This window comes from Saimiri boliviensis, chromosome 14 (assembly GCF_048565385.1).
Source record: "Saimiri boliviensis isolate mSaiBol1 chromosome 14, mSaiBol1.pri, whole genome shotgun sequence".
Classification (NCBI taxonomy): Eukaryota; Metazoa; Chordata; class Mammalia; order Primates; family Cebidae; genus Saimiri; species Saimiri boliviensis.
In genome coordinates this window covers 12267600-12287474 of record NC_133462.1, presented here as the reverse complement: position 1 = coordinate 12287474, position 19875 = coordinate 12267600, and the positions used below count along the sequence as shown (strand labels likewise).

Here is a 19875-nt window from a genome sequence, read left to right as displayed (position 1 = left end):
AAATCTGCGTTTCCCGAGAAGCTATATAAGGATCATAAATGCTTACCTTTTTGAGTTACGGTTGCATCCTTTGGGGAAGTGAGCGCTGGTTGGCTTCAAGGGTTATAAATTCTCCCCACTCATTTATCGTGACGGATGTCCTTATAAAATGTTGCCTTCGCTTCGCATAGCATGAATCATCCTCTCTCACAAAACCCCACAAAACAGTCTCATTTACATAGCGCCACGCATTCTGGGAAGCAGCGCCTGAGCACCTGGCAAGCTGTTAAAGGGCCCAGGACCCCCTTTTTCCAAATAGAAAAGTCAGCTTTTTAAGAGGAGAGATTCATGATTCGGCATTCAGAATCGCCTTCTCGGAAAATTCCGAATTCTCCTTCTGCGGAGGAGTGAGTGGGTTCCTGTTAGAGTCTGATTCACCCTGGCCCCGAAGGCGCTGGGCAGGTGGCTATAGGGCTGGTGCGACACCTGCTGTTCCTTTGTGGAATTGCGTGGCTCGATAGAGCTCCGCGTTCATTCAAACGTTTATTGAGCGTCTACGGAGTTCCAAGGACCGTCCTTCGTGCTGGTGATAACAGACATCCTACCCCGATTGAGTTTAAACACTAGACATAATCCATTTCTGCACCTGCGTTTTATGGTTAGGGAAACAGGCTCAGAAACGGATAGTACCATATCCCAGTTAAAACAGCTCATCCGCTTAGGGAACTCGAACTTGTGTTACAATTTTTATGACAAAAAAGGTGATTCTTTTTTCTTACATTTTTATGTTTAGGAGGTACAGGTGCCGATTTCTACATGCATGTGTTGATTGCATCGTGGTGAAATCTGGGCTTTTAGTGTACTCACCACGAAAAATTCTTCAATAATTCTAAGTCAGTGATTCTTCGGCAACAATACCATTCTCCTGCGTGAAACTCTCCCATGACTTCCATTTCAGAGTAAACGTCAAAGTTCTCACCCTGTTTGACAAATCCCTGTAACCCAGCCCCTATGACTCCTCTGATCCTGTCTCACATACTCCTCTTCCCTCACATGGCTGCCGGCATACAGACATCTTGCTGCACACATCGAACATGCTACCTCCACAGAGACTTCGGGCTTGCTGATCCCTTAGCCTGGATCTCCTCCTCTTCACATGTTTCCATGGCTCACCGCCTCCCTTCACTCTGTCATCTGATCAAATATCGGCACTCAGTGTGGCCTTCCCTGACGACCCAGTTTAAAATAGCGAGTGGTCGGGCAAGGTGACTCATGCCTGTAATCCCAGCACTTTGGGAGGTCAAGACGGGCGAATTAACTGAGGTCAGGAGTTCGAAACCAGCCAGGCCAATGTGGTGAAACCCGGTCCTTACCAAGTGTACAAAAATTAGTCAGGAGTGGTGTTTCATGCCTGTAACCCCAGCTACTCAGGAGCTTGAGGCAGGAGAATCGCTTGAACCCGGGAGGCGGAGGTTGCATTGAGCCAAGATCACACCATTGCACTCCAGCCTTGGTGACAAGAGCGAAACTTGGTCTCAAAAAAAAAAAAGTGAGCTCTGCCACTCTATTTTTTATCCCCTTAACCTGCTAGACGTGTCCCCAACACTCTCATCACCACATGCCATTTTCTGTGTCTATTATTTGCTTATTGCCTGTCTGTTTCTGCTAGACTATCAGTGCCGTGAAACTATGCGAGTCTCACTCTGTCATCCAGGCTGGAGTGCAGTGGCGTGATCTCAGCTCACTGCAACCTCAGTTTCCCAGGTTCAAGTGATTCTCCTGCCTCAGCCTCCCGAGTAGCTGGGACTACAGGCACCCACCACCAAAACCCAGCTCAGTTTTCTATGTTTAGTAGAGACGAGGTTTCACCATGTTGGCCAGGCTGGTCTTGAACTCCTGACCTCAGGTGATCCTCCCACCTCAGCCTCCCAAGCACTTTTGTTTTTGACCATTGCTCTATCCCTAGTGCCTAAAAAGTGCTTGAGAACATAGCAGATATTCAGTAAATGTCTGTGGAATGAATAAAGGAATATTATCACTGTCTTTTTCTTTCTTCTTCTTCCAGACAGAATCTTACTTTGTCTCCAGGCCAGAATGCAGTGGCACGAAAATGGTTCACTGCAGCCTCGACCTCCGGGACTCAAGTGATCCTCCTGCCTCAGCTAATTTTAAATTTTTTTGTAGAAACTGGGGCCTCACTTTGCTGTCCAGTGTGGTCTCGAACTCCTGGCCTCAAACAATCCTCTCGCCTTGGCCTCCCAAAGTGCTGGGGTGACAGGTGTGAGCCACAGCACCTGGCCTCACTTCTTTGAGTCTCAGTTTCCTCATTTGTATAACCAGACTAGTACAACTGATCTCACTGGAGAAATCATAATATAAACATCTGACACTGGATGAGGCGACTGGGAGGAGCTCAATAAAGGCTGTTTCTGCTGGGCGTGGTGGCTCTCACCTGTAATCCCAGCACTTTGGGAGGCCGAGGTAGGTGGATCACTGGAGATCAGAAGTTCAAGACCAGCCTGGTCAACATGATGAAACCCCATCACAAGGAAACATCCAAAAATTAGCCAGGCATTTTTTTTGCACATTTTAAATGTCTGTAATCCCAGCTACTCGGGAGGCTGAGGGAGGAGAATCCCTTGAACCCAGGAGGTTGAGGTTGCAGTGAGCTGAGATTACACCACTGCACTCCAGCCTGGGCAACAGAGAGAGACTCCATCTCAATAATAAATAAATAAGGCTGTTTCACCGGGTGCAGTAGCTCACGTCTGTAATCCCAGAACTTTGGGAGGCAGAGGAGGGCGGGTCACGAGCTCAGGAGATCCAGACCATCCTGGCTAACATGGTGAAACCCCGTCTCTACTAAAAATACAAAAAATTAGCCTGGCGTGGTGGCTAACTTTTTGTATTTTAGCAGAGACGGGGTTTCACCATGTCAGCCAGGATGGTCTCGATCTCCTGACCTCGTGATCTGGCCGCACTGGCCTCCCAGAGTGCTGGGATTACAGGTGTGAGCCACCAGGCCCGGCTGGGAAATGATATTATAACTGCTTACTCTGCATTTATTATATGCCAGGCCCCATGCCAAGGACTTTACCTGTGGGTATAGTTATCGTTGACAGTTTTCTTTTTTAATATTTTTATAGAGATGAGGCTGTGCTATGTTGCCTAGGCTTGTCTTGAGCTGGTGGCCTTAAGTGATTCTCCCACTTCGGCCTTCCAAAGTGCTGGGACTGCAGGTGTGAACCACCGTGCCTGGCCTAATGACAGTTTTCCATTAGAGGAAACAGGCTTTGAGAGGTCAAGTCATGTGCTCAAGGTCACACAGCCAAGGTGGGGTGGGGCCAGGATTCAAACCCAGGTCTGTGGATCTTTAGACCTCCATCTCTTCCCAGTCTCCCCAAGCGTCCCTCTGCTTCCCCCTTTCCCGGTTTAGATTTCTTTTCTTTTTTTGATGGAGTGTCGGCCTGTCACATGATCCTGGCTCACTGCAACTTCTGCCTCCCGGGTTGAAGTGATTCTCCTTCCTCAGCCTCCGGAGTAGCTGGGACTACAGGTGACTGCCACCATGCCTGGCTAATTTTTGTATTTTTAGTACAGACAGGGATTCATCATGTTGGTCAGGGTGGTCTGGAACTCTTGACCCCAGTGATCTGCCCACCTTGGCCTCCCAACCTAAGTGCTGGGATTACAGGTATGAGCCACCATGCCAATCCTGTAGATTTTTTTTTTTTTTTTTTTTTTTTTTTTTTTTTTTTGAGGCAGGGTCTCTCTCTCATTCAGGTTGAAGCGCAGTGGCAGATCACAGCTCTCTGTAACCTCGAACTCCTAGGCTCTAGCAATTCTCCTGTCTCAGCCTCTGGAGTAGCTCATGCCTGGCTAATTTTTTATTTTTTGCAGAGAATCGGGTCTCACTATGTTGCTCAGGGTGGCCTCGAACTTTTGGCCTCAAGCAATCCTTCCACATTGCTTTGCAAAATGTTGGGATTACAGATGTGAGCCATCATGCTAGGCCTTGGATTACAGTTTGGAAACTGGAAGTTCAGGGAGGCCCTGCATTTGTTCCCGAGACAATCAGGATGGAGAGAAGTGGGTGGCTGAGAGGACTGGGAGGCAGAACAGACACGGCATCATGACTGATTATTTGTGGGAGGTGAGTGTGGAAGTCCAGAGCCCTACCTGGGTGCCTGGCCTGGTAACAACATGGGTGGTAAGGACACCTCTTAGTTGGAAATAGGTAGGATGAGGCAGAGGTTTGGTTAGATTTAGGGGGGAAGGGGCATCCAGAAGTCATTGGACACATAGGTTTGGGCTCAACTGAGGTGGCTACACAGTAGGCAGGGTGTGGGATCCATCAGTGATGTCTGCCTTGAGCATGGGCTTGGCAAGTGGCTGCCAAGGCTTGGCTAACCTTGGAAGGGGTGGTCCGTCAGCACCTTCCCCTCAATCGTTTCTTTTTTTGTTGAGACAGAGTCTCGCTTTGTTGCCCAGGCTGGAGTGCAGTGGTGCAATCTTGGCTCACTGCAACCTCCACCTCCCAGGTTCAAGCAATTCTCATGCCTCAGCCTCCTGAGTAGCTACAGGTGTGCACCACCACACCAGCTACTTTTTCTGTTTTTAGCAGAGATGGGGTTTCACCATGTTGGCCAGACTAGTCTCAAACTTCTGGCCTCAAGTGATCGGCCCTCCTTGGCCTCCCAAAGTGGTGGGATTACAGGCATGAGCCACTGCACCCAGCCTCCCCACAATCATTTCGTGACTTACATAGATGGCAGAGGGAACTTCCTCCCCAGAGACAGGGAAGGTTCTCCTGCAGTGTCATTTAAGTGCATTTCAGTGCAGCAAGGTGAAAGCTGGAGGGCTCTGGAAGCACAGGAGGCCTCGGGTTTTCCACAGGAGTCTTTATTACAGTGTAAATCCAAGCTCAGGCCTCCCCTGGGCCCCATGCAAAGCCCCGACTTGGGGCTACTGGCGTCCAGGAGACACCAACGCCTCACGGCGCCTCCAGCGGCGGGTCACGGAAATGCAGGGCGGTGCCCTGTCTAGGCAACTACAAGTCCCAGCAGGCCCCGCAGCCAAGGTGCCTCGTCTTTCCCGGACTCCTGGAGAAGAGCCTCTTGGGAAATGTAGTCCTGGCCGCTCAGGCAATTAGCGCAGATTCCCTAGTGGAAGTGATCCTGACACCCACCGGGAAAAGGCTCGGGTCGAGGAGGGGAGTGGGTGGGAACGGACGGAGATGGGGTGGGGGGGCAGAGGGCTGCTGTGGGTGGGGGCGGGCGTCCCGCGGGCAGAGACACCGTTCTCATTCGGCTTTGGCTTTGGATCCGGAGACTGCGGCTGCTGTAGAGGCCAGGGCTCCGGTCCCTGGGATTTTAGCTCGGATCCTGAAGGAGAAACAGGTGGGATCACGAGGTGGGGCAAGAGAAGTGGGAAGGGCACCTGGGGACTACGGGGAAAGCTGGGTGGGAAACTGCCAGAAAGTCCGAAGCCCGCTCCTGCTCGCCACCTAGTGGCTTGCATTGGAATTGCCTCCTCAGCCTTCTCAAGGGGTCATTACTCCAGAAGATTTGCGGACAGCGAGAGTAGAAAGGAAGGGCTCCCAAGCTCCCCACCGTCCCCTCCCATCCACCTCCGTCCCATGCTCTTACTTAGCTTTGATGTGGCTCAACTGATTGGTCACCAAGCCCACATACTGGTCAATCTGAGCCTGGAGAGACCAAAATATAGTGAAAGAAGGGATTGGAGGGGGTTCTTCTCTAGCTCACATAGGAGACTGCTTCCTCCCCAACCTCCAAATCAGGAGTTGTGAGGGGTGGCCCACCACGCCACCCTTGGCTCTAAACTTCATGGAATACACTAGATGCCAGAGATGCCAGTTGTAGGGTCAGTCAGCTGGGCTGTGTGGAGAGTGATGTCAGGTGGAACGCACAAGCATCTGGCAGTGAGGCTGTGTCCTGGGCACGGTGCTTAATCTTTGAGTGAGTTTGCATGTGTGTGTATTGCGCGGTAGGGTAAGAACAGGCCGAATTGCTATTGGCTGGCAAGTCTCTGAGTGGGATTGATTTGTATATTTTTTATTTATTTTATTTTTTTTTATTTCTTTGAAGACAGTGTCTTGCTCTGTCGCCCAGCCTGGAGTCCAGGGTCTTGCTCTGTCGCCCAGCCTGGCACTATCTTGGTTCACTGCAACCTCAGCTTCCCGGGTTCAAGCAATTCTCCTGTCTCAGCCTCCCGAATAGCTGGGATTACAGGTGTGCGCCAACATGCCAGGCTAATTACAGACAAGATTGCACCACTGCACTCCAGCCTGAGCGACATAGCGAGATTCTGTCTCAGAAAAAAAAAGTTTTACCATGTTGGCCAGGCTGGTCTCGATCTCCTGACCTCAAGTGATCCACCTGCCTCCGCCTCCCAAAGTCCTAGGATTACAGGCATAAGATACTCAGCCTTTTTTTTTTTTTCTTTTTTAGATAGGTCCTTGCAGGCTGGCCTTGGGGGCTCATGGTTGTAATCCCAGCACTTTGAGAGGCCGACCAGGCAGGTGGATCATGAGGTCAGGAGATCAAGACCAGCCTGGCCAACATGGTGAAACACTGTCTCTACTAAAAAATACAAAAATCATCTGGGCATGGTGGCACGTGCCTATTGTCCAAGCTACTCTGGCAGTTGAGGCAGGAGAGTACTTGAACCCAGGAGGCGGAGGTTGCAGTGAGCCAAGATCACACCACTGCACTGCAGCCTGAACAACAGAGTGAGATTCCCTCTCAAAAAAAAAAAAAAAAAAGATAGGGTCTTGCTCTGTTGCCCAGCCTGGAGTGCAGTGGCGTGATCATAGCTGACTGCAGCCTCCACTTTCTAGGGTTTAAGTCATCTTCTTGCCTCAGCCGCCAGAGTAGCTGGGACTATAAGTGTGTACCACCATGCCTGGCTAGTTTTTAACCTTTTTGTAGACATAGGGGTCTCACTATGTTGCCCAGTCTGGTCTTGAACTCCCGGCTTCAAGCAACCCTCCTGTCTCAATCACCCAAAGTGCTGGGATTACAGTTGTGAGCCACTGTGGCTGGCCTGATTTAAATACAGTTTAATTGTGAGTCTTGGTGATTCCAGCCTGTGAGGGATGGAGTTAGGACCAGGACACATTATCATCTGGCTCCCAGCTGTGCTGGAGAAGGGGCTGTCAGTCCGTCCACCTGTCTCTGGATAGGATGGTCCTGCTTACGTCAGTGTTTTGGGCAACAACCATCGCAGTCTTGAGTTTATTTTATTATTATTACTTTTTGTTTTTGGGGGGTTTTTTTTGAGACAGTCTTGCTCTGTCACCCATGCTGGAATGCAGTGGCATTTAGCTGACATGTCAATTAAAATCAAGAGTGACGGCCTAATCCCAGCACCTTGGGAGGCCAAAGGCAGGCAGATCGCCTGAGCTCGGGAGTTCAAGACCAGCCTGGCCAGCACGGTGAAACCCTGTCTCTACGAAAAATACAAAAAATTAGCCGGGTGTGGTGGCATGTGCCTGTAATCCCAGCTACTTGGGAAGCTAAGGCAGGAGAATCGCTTGAACCCAAGAGGCAGAGGTTGCAGTAAGCTGAGATCTCGCCATTGCACTCCAGCCTGAGCGACAGAGCGAGACTCCATCTCAAAAAAAAAAAAAAAAAAAAAAGAGTGAAGCCCGGGCTCGGTGGCTCATGCCTTTAATCCCAGCACTTTAGGAGGCCGAGGCGGGTGGATCACTTGAGGTCAGGAGTTTGAGCCCAGCCTGGCCAACGTAGTGAAACCCCATCTCTGCTAAAAATACAAAAATGAGCTGGGCATGGTGGCCATTGGCCTGTAATCCTAGCTACTCGGAGGTTGAGGCAGGAGACTCTTTTGAGCCCAGGAGGTGGAGGCTGTAGTGAGGTGAGATCCTGGCACTGCACTCCAGCCTGGGTAACAAAGACTTTGTCTCAAAATAAAAATAAAAAAAGGCCGGGCGCAGTGGCTCACGCCGGTAATCCCAGCACTTTGGGAATCCAAGGCGGGTGGATCAGGAGGTCAGGAGATAAAGACCATCCTGACCAACATGGTGAAACCCCATCTCTACTAAAAACAAAATACAAAAATTAGCTGGGCATAGTGGCACATGCCTGTAGTCACAGCTACTCGGGAGGCTGAGGCAGGAGAATCGCTTGAACCCGGGATGTGAAGGTTGCAGTGGGCCGAGATTGTGCCACTGCACTCCAGCCTGGACAACAGAGCAAGACCCTGTCTCAAAAAAAAAAAATAATAATAATAAGCCTGTCCTGGCTGATGCTGATGAGACATGTTAGTTAGGCTCTCGTTGTATCGGAAGGTGCCAAAGTCAGGATACCTGTGTGCACATCTGTCAGTGAGACCCTGGTTCTGGAAGGAGACAGTCAGAACCTCCATGTTTAGCTGGGGTGCTGACGGCTGAGGGTGCCACACTCACCTGGTGCTGCCGGTACAGCAGGGGGACGGTGAATAGACCGATCACTCCTGTGGGCACAGAGATGGGGGGCATCAGGGTGCTCCCGAGAGATGAACAGTTCCATCAGGAGCCCCATCCCCCGCCAGACTCCAACTCCCCACCTTGCCCCTCATGGCCTTCCCAGCTCACCCAGAATGAGAAGAGTCAGACCATTGAAGATGGCACCCACGAAGGTCAAGATGTAGAAGAGGAGGGCCAGCTGGGGGTGAAGGTCAGGGTCAGCAGCGCCCACCGAGCACTCCCTCCCAGGCTGTGAATTTACCCAGCCATCGCCCTCCCACCCCCTAGCAGGGCAGAGGTGAATGCGGGGGAACCCAGGAGGGATTGGGAGCTCCAGGCCACCTTGAGGGAATCCACGAGGTCTTCTACCAGGAAGAAATGCCGCAGCTGCGTGGCCGCCGAGACCACGCGGGAGGTGATCTGCCGGGACAAGCGTTCCGTCTGCTCCCGAGTCAGGGTTAGGTCCACATCCAGGTAGGCCCTGCGGGGACAAAGGAGTGTGGAGTGTGGGGTGACTCAGTGGGTGACCGGCTCAGATTGGTGCAGGGGTGGCTGACACAAGGGCAAGGAGTTGGGGTGGGGAGAACAGAGTTAGGACTGAGGGGCAACTCAAACGAATCACATGCGGAGGGCTGAGGTCAGGGTCAGGGTCAGGGTCAGGGATGCAGGATGAAGGGCCCCAGGTTCGGATCAGATTAGGATTGGAGGGCAGGTTCGAGGACTGGGATGAAGAACAATCAAGATGGGTCAGGGTCCGGGTGGGAGGCAGTGCCTGATCCGAGGTCATGGGTCATGCTCTAGGGTCGGGGGTCCTGGGGTCAGGGGCTCAGGGCAGGGGCCAGGGGTTCTCACTGGAAAGGGTTGGCTCCATCCCCCCGGTGCACGGCCTGCAGCACTTTGCGGTAAAGCCTGAGAGAGATGGTGCCACAGAGCAGCAGCAGAGCCACGTGCGCGGCCACAGACACGATGCTGAAGTGCAGGAGGCAGAGGAGGGAGACCATGAGGCCTGTGAAGACCACGCCTGATGTCCTTGTGTCCTTCCAGTACAGCAGGTCCGCCACTGTGGAGGGGCCGGGGGCATCAGGGCTTGGACCTGACCTAGCTGGTCTCTTCACGTCTTTTTCCCTGTCCTACAGCTGAAAATGACTTCTCAACACACCTGTTTGAGCATAACCTGATTTCTTTTTTTTTTTTCCGACATGGAGTCTCACTCTGTCACCCAGGCTGGAGTGCAGTGGCGTGATCTCGGCTCACTGCAACCTCCACCCCCGGGTTCAAGTGATTCTCCTGCCCCAGCCTCCCTAGTAGCTGGGATTACAGGTGCCTGCCACCATGCCCGGCTCATTTTGTGTGTGTGTGTTTTTTTTTTTTAGTAGAGATGGGGTTTCACCATCTTGACCAGGCTGGTCTTGAACTCCTGACCTTGTGATCCACCTGCCTCAGCCTCCCAAAGTGCTGGGATTACAGACGTGAGCCACTGTGCCTAGCTTTTTCTTTTTCTTTTTCTTTCTTTCTTTTTTTTTTTTTTTTTTGAGATACAGGGTCTCACTCTGTCACCCAGGTTGGAGTGCAGTGGTGCAATCATAGCTCACTGCAGCCTTGACCTCCTGGACTCAAGTGATCCTCCCACCTCAGCCTCCTCAACAGCTGGGACTACAGGTGTGCGCCACCACGCTCAGCTAATTTTTGTTTTTGTTTTGTCTTTAGAGGTGAGGGTCTCTCTGGGTTGCCCAGGCTGGTCTCAGACTCCTGGCCTCAAGTTATCCTCCTGTATCAGCCTTCCAAAGTGCTGGGATTATAGCCGTGAGGCACAGCACCCAGTCTGATTTTCAAATTTTTAGTGGCCTCTCTTTTTCCATGCTTACCTCCCTTTTTCTTTCCCTAGAAAACCCAAGTTAACCGTCTGGCAAGTCCCCTAACCTTACTCCTCACCATAGAGTTATGTGTGGACACAGAAATACAAACTGATAACATCTTGGTCATTTCTTACGAAAAACAGAATAATGCTGGTAGGTGCTGGCTCAGACCTGTAATCCCAGCACTGTGGGAGGCCGAGGCAGGCAGATCACCTGAGGTCAGGAGTTCAAGACTAGCCTGGCCAACATGGTGAAACCCCGTGTCTGCTAAAAATACAAAAAGGAGCCAGGCATGGTGGCGCGCGCCTGTATTCCCAGCTACTCGAGAGGCTGAGGCAGAAGAATCGCTTGAACCTGGGAAGTGGAGGTTGCAGTGAGCCTAGATCATGCCACTGCACTCCAGCCTAGGCGACAGAGTGAGACTTTGTCTCAAAAAAAAGAATGAAAAATGGAATTGTACACACACTTTTCTGCATCATGCATACTTCACTTTACTTTTCCTCCTAATCAACTGAAATAGCTCCCTCTCCCCCTTTTTTTTAACAAAGATGGGGTCTCGCTCTGTTGCCCAGGCTGGATGCAGTGGCGTGATCGTAATTCACTGCAGGCTTGAACTCCTGCATTCAAGCCATTGTCCACCTTTGGGCTCCCAAAGCACTGGGATTACCAGTGTGAGCCACCATCCCCAATTACCTCTTCATTCATTCATTCCTATTTTTTTTTTTAGAGAGAGTCTCACTCTGTTGCCCAGGCTGAGGGGCCATGGTGTGATCTTGGTTCACTGCAACCTCGGCCTCCTGGGTCCAAGCTATCCTCCCACCTCAGCCTCCTGAGGAGCATGCCACTGCACCTAGCTAATTTTTTAATTTTTAGTAGAGATGGGGTTTTGCCATGTTTGCCAAGTTGGTTTCAAACACCTGGCCTCAAGCAATCCACCCACCTGCCTTAGCCTCCAAAAGTGCAGGGATTACAGACATGCGCCACCAGGCCTGGCCTTAATTCATTCTTTTTTTTTTTTTTTTTTTGAGACAGAATCTTGCTCTGTCACCCAGGCTGGAGTGCAGTGGTGCAATCTCGGCCCACGTTCAAGCGATTTTCCGGTCTCAACCTTCCGAGTAGCTGGGACTACAGGTGCCTGCTACCACACCTGGCTAATTTTTTGTATTTTTAGTAGAGACAAGGTTTCACTGTGTTAGCTAGGATGGTCTTGATCTCCAGATCTGGTTACCTGCCCACCTGGGCCTCCCTAAGTGCTAGGATTACAGGCGTGAGCCACTGCCCCCAGCCTTGTATTTTATTTATTTATTTATGAGACAGAGTTTCGCTCTTGTTACCCAGACTGGAGTGCAATGGTGTGATCTCAGCTCACCGCAACTTCCACCTCCTAGGTTCAAGCAATTCTCCTGCCTCAGATTCCAGAGTAGCTGGGATTACAGGCAGGTGCCACCACGCCTGGCTAATTTTTTGTATTTTTAGTAGACATGGGATTTCACTGTGTTAGCCGGTATGGTCTCTATCTCCTGAGCTTGTGATCTGCCCACCTTGGCCTCCCAAAGTGCTGGGATTACAGGCATAAACCACTGCTCCCGGCCATATTTTTTTAGTTTTAGAGACAGGGTCTCACTCTGTCACCCTGGCTGGAGTGCAGTGGCATGATCATGGCTCACTGCAGCCTCCACCTCCCAGACTCAGACAGTCCTCCCACCTCAGCCTCCTAGCAGCTGGGACTACAGGTGGTACCACGATATCTGGCTAATTTTTTTTTTGAGGAGGGGACAGTCTTCCTCTGTCACCCAGACTGGAGTGCAGTGGTACAATCTCAGCTCACTGCAACCTCTGCCTTCCCAGTTCAAGAGATTCTCATGCCTCAGCCTCCCAAGTAGCTGGGATTACAGGCATTAGCCACCATGCCTGGACAGACTAATTTTAAAATATTCTGTAGAGAGAGCATCTCCCTATGTTGCTCAGGTTGAATTCCTGGCTTCGAGGGATCCTTTGCCTCAGCCTCCCGAAGTGTTGGGATGACAGGCATGAGCCACCGTGTCTGCTCAGATGTATTTTTAAATGTCGTATGTTTTGAAACACTGCTGGCCGAGCGCGGTGGCTCAAGCCTGTAATCCCAGCACTTTGGGAGGCCGAGGCGGGTGGATCACGAGGTCGAAAGATCGAGACCATCCTGGTCAACATGGTGAAACCCCGTCTCTACTAAAAATACAAAAAAACTAGCTGGGCGTGGTGGCGCGTGCCTGTAATCCCAGCTACTCAGGAGGCTGAGGCAGGAGAATTGCCTGAGCCCAGGAGGCGGAGGTTGCAGTGAGCCGAGATCGCGCCATTGCACTCCAGCCTGGGTAACAAGAGCGAAACTCCGTCTCAAAAAAAAAAAAAAAAAAAAGAAACACTGCTAACTAGTGAGATCATAACAGTTCTTATTTCCACAAGAAGCAAGAGAAAGATCTTTTTCCGGCCAGGCACAGTGGCTCCCACCTATGATCCCAGCATTTTGGGAGGCCGAGGCGGGCAGATCACAAGGTCAGGAGTTCAAGACCAGCCTGGCCAATATGGTGAAACCCCATCTCTACTAAAATACAAAAAAAAAAAAAAAAAAGCCAAGCATGGTGGCAGGTGCCTATAGTTCCAGCTACTCAGCAGACTAAGGCAGGAGAATTCCTTGATCCTGGGAGGCGGAGGTTGCAGTGAGACAAGATTGCGCCACTGCACTCCAGCCTGGGCAACAGAGCAAGACTCCCTCTTAAAAAAACAAAAACAACAACAAAAAAAAACCGGCCATGTTGGCTCAGGCCTGTAATTCCAGCATCTCGGAGGCTGAGGGCGGCCAGTCACCTGAGGTCAGGAGTTCGAGACCAGCCCGACCAACATGCAGAAACCCTGTCTCTACTAAAAATACAAAAATGAGCTGGGTGTGGTGGCACATGTCTGTAATTCCAGCTATTTGGGAGGCTGAGGCAGCTGAATGTCTTGAACCCAGGAGGCAGAGGCTGCGGTGAGCCGAGATTGTGCCATTGTACTCCAGCCTGGGCAACAAGAGCAAAACACTGTCTTTTTTTTTTTTTTTTTTTTTTTTTGAGACGGAGTTTTGCTCTTGTCACCCAGGCTGGAGTGCAATGGCGCCATCTCGGCTCACCGCAACCTCTGCCTCCTGGGTTCAGGCAATTCTCCTGCCTCAGCCTCCTGAGTAGCTGGGATTACAGGCACGCACCACCATGCCCAGCTAATTTTTTGTATTTTTAGTAGAGACGGGGTTTCACCATGTTGACCAGGTTGGTCTCGATCTCTCAACCTTGTGATCCACCCGCCTCGGCCTCCCAAAGTGCTGGGATTACAGGCTTGAGCCACCGCGCCCGGCCAAAACACTGTCTTAAAAGAAAATTTAAAAAGGTATTTTCCCAGCACCCTGCCCTGGAATGGGTTATTCTTTTTAACGTTTGCCAGTCTTTCAGGTGTAAAGTGATATCCCCTCGATACCCTTAGCAACACGTGTTTCTAAGTCTTCAATGTATTAAAAACACCATACTCCTTTCCAGGCCCTAACTCAAATTTCTAACCCCTTTCTGAGACCCTTAAACACATCTCCTAAACCCAGCCTGAGCCCTGACCAGTGATCTTTGTACCCCAACTTTCATCTCATCCCATTACAGGCTCACACCTGTAATCCCAACACTTTGGGAGGCCGAAGTGGGAGGATGACCGGAGGCCAGGCGTTCCAGACCAGCCTGGGCATGAGACTTCGTCTCTAAAAAAATAAAATAAAATAAGAAAATTAGCAGAGCGTGGTGGCCTGCACCAAGTAGTCCCAATTACTTGGGAGGCTGAGGCGGGAGAGTCACTTGAGCCCAGAAGTTCCAGGTTGCAATGAGCTATGATCCCGCCACGGCACTACGGCTTAGACGACAGAGGGAGGCTTCGTCGCTTAAAAATAAAAAGGAACTTGCCGGGCGCGGTGGCTCAAGCCTGTAATCCCAGCACTTTGGGAGGCCGAGGCGGGTGGATCACGAGGTCGAGAGATCAAGACCATCCTGGTCAACATGGCGAAACCCCGTCTCTACTAAAAATACAAAAAAATTAGCTGGGCATGGTGGCGCGTGCCTGTAATCCCAGCTAGTCAGGAGGCTGAGGCAGGAGAATTGCCTGAACCCAGGAGACGGAGGTTGCGGTGAGCCGAGATCGCGCCATTGCACTCCAGCCTGGGTAACAAGAGCGAAACTCCGTCTCAAAAAATAAATAAATAAATAAATAAAATAAAAAGGAACTTTAGTAGTCTGCTTTCAGTTGAGCCCTGAAAAGCAGGAGCTCGGTACCTTTCTATTCCTTTGCAGATCCCCTCTATCCTCCCACCCTCCCTCGGATCCGGCTGACCCCTCCGACCAGTCCCTGTTAGAAGCTCATCCCTCACTTCCATATCCTTCCAATGCATCTACTTTCATTTACCTCTAAATAGGGCAGCCCCCCTTCCTCCCAATGCAGGGGACCCCCAGGCAGGCTCCTAGTGGCCGGCGCAAATGAGCGGGGGAGGGGCCAGGTCGCCTGAGGCGGGGGCTAAGTTTAGGCACGCTGGGGGGAGGGGGCCTCCCCGCAGCTGTTCCGGCCCGTCTGGCCGCTGAGTGACAGCACTGCCTGGGCTCGAGGCTGGGGGAGGGGGACCTCCCTGCTCCTGGGCCCCAAAGTGCTGGCTCGGAGGAGAAGGGACCCCAGGCTTCCTCCAGGTCCTCCCTAGACTGCCCCTCGGCCCCCTAGCCCCAGCCTGCAGCACTGGGGAATCAGACCAGCAATAAACATGTCCCAGATGTGCGGGAGCTAAGGGTGAGTCTGGACCGCGTTCCACCGACCTCAGCCCCCGTCCAGCCCGTCCCGCAAGCCCACCTTTACTCCCCATCTCGGCTCCAAGTGAGAGGCTGGGGACTCCGCTGCTTCTCAGGGATTTTGCCCACTTCAGTAGAACCCGGAGGACAGGAGAAGGGAGGCGGGGCCCCTTTGGACTCAGCCAATGGCTGTCCATAGAGGTGGGGACAATTCCAAAAATGGAACCGTCTTGTAAACAGCCAAAAGCAATGGTATCTTTACCCACTCCCTAGCTGTTCCTGGAGGCGGAGCATATTTTAAAGTAAGGCTGGGTCATTTTACAACTGGCTAATAGATGTGGTCAGAAGAAAGAGGGTTTCTGTTTGTTTTTGAGATGGAGTTTTACTCTTGTTACCCAGGCTGGAGTGCAGTGGCATGATCTCGGCTCACCGCAACCTCTGCCTCCTGGGTTCATGCGATTCTCCTGCCTCAGCCTCCCGAGTAGCTGGGATTACAGACATGCGCCACCACACCGGGCTAATTTTTTTTTTTTTTTTTTGAGACGGAGTTTCGTTCTTGTTACCCAGGCTGGAGTGCAATGGCGCCATCTCGGCTCACCGCAACCTCCGCCTCCTGGGTTCAGGCAATTCTCCTGCCTCAGCCTCCTGAGTGGCTGGGATTACAGGCACGCGCCACCATGCCCAGCTAATTTTTAGTATTTTTAGTAGAGACTTGGTTTCACCATGTTGACCAGGATGGTCTCAATCTCTTGACCTCGTGATCCACCCGCCTCGGCCTCCCAAAGTGCTGGGATTACAGGCTTGAGCCACCGCGCCCGGCCTAATTTTGTATTTTTAGTGGAGACAGGGTTTCTCCATGTTGGTCAGGCTGGTCTCGAACTCCTGATCTCAGGTGATCCACCCGCCTCAGCCTCCCAAAGTGCTGGGATCACAGGCATGAGCCACCGCGCCCGGCTGTTTTCTTTTTTCAAATAGAGGTGGAGCCTCCCTGTGTTGCCCAGGCTGGTCTTACATTCCTGGCTTCAGGGGATCCTCCCGCCTCGGCTTCCCAAAGTATTAGGATTACAGGCATTAGCCACTGTGCCCGGCCAAAAAGAAGAGTTTTTTTAAAGCACACAGTTTAGTTATAAATATTTTACAGTCACATCTAAATAAGGAGAGAACTGTATTTCTTCAGGGATTGGGCCTGTCCAAAATCAGCCACTAGGAGGAGCACTCCAGAAGAGGGAGAATTATTTTATTTTTATTTTTTGAAAAGGTGTCTCACTCTGTCACTCAGGCTGGAGTGCAGTGGCATGATCTTGGCTCACTGCAACCTCCACCTTCCTGGTTCAAGCGATTCTCCTGCCTCAGCCTCCCGAATAGAGACGGGATTTCACCATGTTGGCCAGGCTGATCCCAAACTCCTGATCTCAAGTGATCCGCTTGCCTCGGGCTCCTAAAATGCTGGGATTACAGGAGTGAGCCAACTTGCCTGACCGGGGAAATTTTTTAAAAGGGCAGAGTTTATCACATCTAGCCAATAGCAATACCTCCTCCCTTCTCCACTATCTGCTGTTCCTTGCGAGATTTGTCCCTTTAATTCAAAACCCTCTAACCCTTTGCCTCCTGTGGTCCAATGCAGCATCTTCCTACATGTTGCTTACCTAGAAGGCGTGGCTCTACCGTGAATTCTGATTGGTCCGTGCAATCGAGACACTGTCCCACTGGCTCTCGTTCTAGTGGTCCCCGCTGCTTTTCTTCCTCTTCCAGCAACGGCTCTTCAGGCCCAGAGTTCGAATCTCGCGATCGGGATGGGGATGGAGTTCCTGCCTGGGGTGTCCCAGAGCCTGGACTGAGCTGGGGATTCAAGACCTCGGGCGGTGACGGCTGAGCAAGTCGGAGTCGTAGGTCCCGTTCTGGCACGGTAGAAAGACAAGGTTGTGAGCTTTCTTCTTGGAGGTGCCCTGAGAAGAAACCACCCACCCCTCTTGACTTCAGTCCCAGCACCTTGGACATCTCACCTTCCCCAGCTTTTCCCGCCTCCAATCCGTCAGGTTCTTCGGGTTCTTCGTCTTCCAGCGGGGTAGAGCTGCTGGTGGAAGAGTCCTCCCCGGATCCCACTCCCCGGGCTGCCACCCAGCCCAGCTGGTCCAACCGAAGCCTCAGGTCTTCCAGAGGGCGCTCGGATGGAGGGGCGGTGTCAGGGTCACCCCGACGTCCAGGCTCCGGGGATTGGCTCAGGCTGGGGATGCTCTCCAAGCTGTCGCCCAGGCTGGGCTGAGGGTGCTGGTCTCGTGGTTCCGAGACTGAGCGGCCCTGGGGACGGGGGCGGCGGGCAGTTGAATCCCTGCGACCTCCAGAACCCACTACGCCATCGAAGGCGATGTAGGAGAAGGTCAGCTCCCGGGGGGTGCCCCAGTCCTGCGACGTCGTCTCCTCCTCGTCGTCCTCTGAGAATTCCCGGGCTGTGTGCAGCTCCCGAAAATCGGAGTCGTCGTTCCCTCCTGCAGCAGGTGAGAGAGAACCTTGTTTCTCTCAGCAGGCCCCTGAGCTGCCCACCCCTGAATCCCTTCACATGGTCTCCCCCACTTACCTTCTGTGGAATCAGGGGTTGATGAGGCTGTAGACGGAGCTTCTTCTGCGAGAGGGAAAGAATCGAAGACTCTTAGAAGCTTAGACTGTCCGAATCACAGAAGTGTGCCAGTCCTGGAATCTTAGAATATTTGAATCACGGGACTTTTAGAACATTCTGCACACAGACTGTAAAACCTAGCATCACTGCCTGATGAAGCTCAGAGTCTCAGAAGTCCAAATCCGAGAATCTTAGTCTTCAAAGTAGAAATCTTAGGAGGTTTCAATTCACTCATTCGTTCAACAACCATTTATTGAGCACCACTATGTGCCAGGCACTGTTCTAGGTCCTGGAGAAACAGCTGTGAACAAAACAGACAAAATCCCTGCCCTCCTAGAGCTGACACTCTTTGGGAGAGACAGACAATAAACAAGTGAATATATGATGTCAGGTGCAGATGAGCCTACGGTGCAAAGTAAAGAAAGGTAGGGGGAGATAAAGTGAAGAAAGTGAAGCGGTGCTGTTTCTCATAGGGTGGTCAGGAAGGCTTCTCTGATAAGACAACGTTTGAGCAGAGATCTGAAGGAAGTCAGGAAGCCCTGCAGATGTTCAGGGAAGTCTTCCAGGTAGAGAAGGAAGCCAATGCAAAGGCCCTGAATCAGGCATCATGCTTGGCATCTTTGAGGAACAGAGAGGTGTGAAGATGTGATTGGAGAGGAGTGAATGAGGAGGAGAGGGGTGGGAGGTGAGGGCAGAGAGGTAAGAGGGGTGGAGACAGATGAGATGGTCCTCCCTTTGTAAGCCGAAGTAAGGACAAGATCTGAGCATGTTACTCGAAAATGCTGAAATCACCAATTCTTAGAATTTTGGCATCTGGACACCCAAGACATGGAAGGGCTAGATCTAAGGGTGTTGAAATCCCCAGCTGTCAGAACCCCCATGTGTGGGACAGAGAACGGTAGACATGAACTGTTAGAGCTGTGAGCTCAGAGATTGTGAGGATCAGGCCAGGCGTTTTCAGCTGGGAATCCAGCCCCTTAGAGCTAGTTCAGCGCTTTGCACATAGATGATGCTCAATGCGGTTTGGAAATTGAAACCTGACGCCCTGTGCCCTCACCTCGTTTCCTCAGCTGGGGAATGGGAGGCCTGGAGTGGTGCCAGTCTCCCCAGGATTACCATCAACCAGTGGTAAACCCTGCTAAGGACCCATCAGTCCTTGCCCCCAACCCACCGATGGCTCTTTTCCCGGGACAGGCGGTTGGACAGTTTGGGCGAGGTCGGGGCTGCCTCTTGGGCCGAAAACGAGGGTGGGATGAGAAGACGAGCGATGGGGAGTCAGACCCCGCTTTTCCATCCTGGCTTTACCCTCCGTTCAATCCCTCCCCGCCAGCTGCGGCCAGCACCAGAGCCAAGGGACAGCTCCCCGCGCACGTCCTCGTTCCCGGGCGGGGCCGGGCGGTAAGTCCCAGAGCGCAGCGCGCCCCCCGCCCGCCTTCTCAGCGCCCCCCACTTCCGCTCTGTTTCGTCCAGGTCCTCCTGGTCAGGCTGCCCCCGTCACCGCCAGAGCGGGGGGGCGGGGGGAGGGGAGAGCTTCCTTTGTCTCCTTTGCCTCCTCCCCCCAGTCCCGGCTCTCCCGCAGGCAAGCGCCGAGGGGACACCAGGGAGTACCCCACCTAGACCTCTGGGGCCCACACCAGGCCCGAGCCTCCCTCTACTCACTGCAGTGGGCGAAGACCGGCAGGACCTGCCCCATGGCCCCCCTCGGGCCTGCATCGGGACCCCAGCCCACTCCGGCTGCGCCGCCCTGGGCCCGGGGTCGCAGGCGCTCATCTCCGCCGCGCCCACGACGCCGTTGCCATCCTCGCCGCCTCCTCCTGCCGGGCCGCTCCAGCCGCCGCCGCCGCCGCCGCCGCCGCCGCCGCCCTGTGCTCGGCTCGGCGGGGGCGGGCGGGGCCGCGGTGGGGAAGGCACTGCAGCGCGCGGCTGGGGGCGTGGCCAGAGGGCGGGCAAACGCCGAGGAGCCCGCGGAGGGGCGTGGCCTACTTACTAAAGGGGCGGAGCCACGATGGTGGGCTACGGGATCAGGAAGGAGTGAAAAGAGGCCTGAAGGGCGGGGCCTAGACCGCGGAGGGCGCAGCCTTTAGGGAAAGAGGGGCGGAGGCCTGGAGTCGGACGAGGGACCTG

General features: G+C 52.7%; 2 protein-coding genes across 4 annotated transcripts in view; both read right to left on the bottom strand.

Moving 5' to 3' along the window:
- ERCC1 (ERCC excision repair 1, endonuclease non-catalytic subunit) overlaps positions 1-347 on the bottom strand; it is a 70823-nt gene extending 70476 nt beyond the window's left edge. For both annotated transcript variants that reach the window (XM_039466485.2, XM_039466491.2), the window contains exon 1: positions 47-347. The gene's annotated coding sequence lies outside the window, so the exon portion shown is untranslated. The remainder of the gene's footprint in view (positions 1-46) is intronic.
- Positions 348-4863: 4516 nt separating this feature from the next.
- RTN2 (reticulon 2) lies at positions 4864-19670 on the bottom strand. 2 transcript variants are annotated; one of them, XM_003940246.4, is made up of 10 exons: positions 19411-19670; positions 17713-17757; positions 17141-17623; positions 16784-17035; positions 9317-9524; positions 8807-8945; positions 8594-8663; positions 8426-8472; positions 5628-5686; positions 4864-5363 (listed from the first exon to the last, which is right to left on the bottom strand). In XM_003940246.4, the coding sequence occupies exons 1-10, from the start codon at positions 19442-19444 to the stop codon at positions 5282-5284; spliced, it is 1419 nt and encodes a 472-aa protein (XP_003940295.1). In that variant the 5' UTR covers positions 19445-19670; the 3' UTR covers positions 4864-5281. The 2 variants fall into 2 exon arrangements, with proteins under 2 accessions (XP_003940295.1, XP_039322429.1); XM_039466495.2 differs by lacking the exons at positions 16784-17035; positions 17141-17623; positions 17713-17757; positions 19411-19670 and adding an exon at positions 15199-15346.
- Between the last annotated feature and the right edge of the window lie 205 nt (positions 19671-19875).

Bases quoted from the DNA above. Each gene is read 5' to 3' on its own strand.
- RTN2 (XM_003940246.4), bottom strand. From the start codon at position 19,444: ATGGGGCAGGTCCTGCCGGTCTTCGCCCACTGCA. The intron at 8,946-9,316 runs GTGAGAACCCCT...TTGTCCCCGCAG, and splicing joins GATGGAGCCAACCCTTTCCA to GGCCTACCTGGATGTGGACC. The intron at 5,364-5,627 runs GTAAGAGCATGG...TTTCTCCTTCAG, and splicing joins TTGAGCCACATCAAAGCTAA to GATCCGAGCTAAAATCCCAG.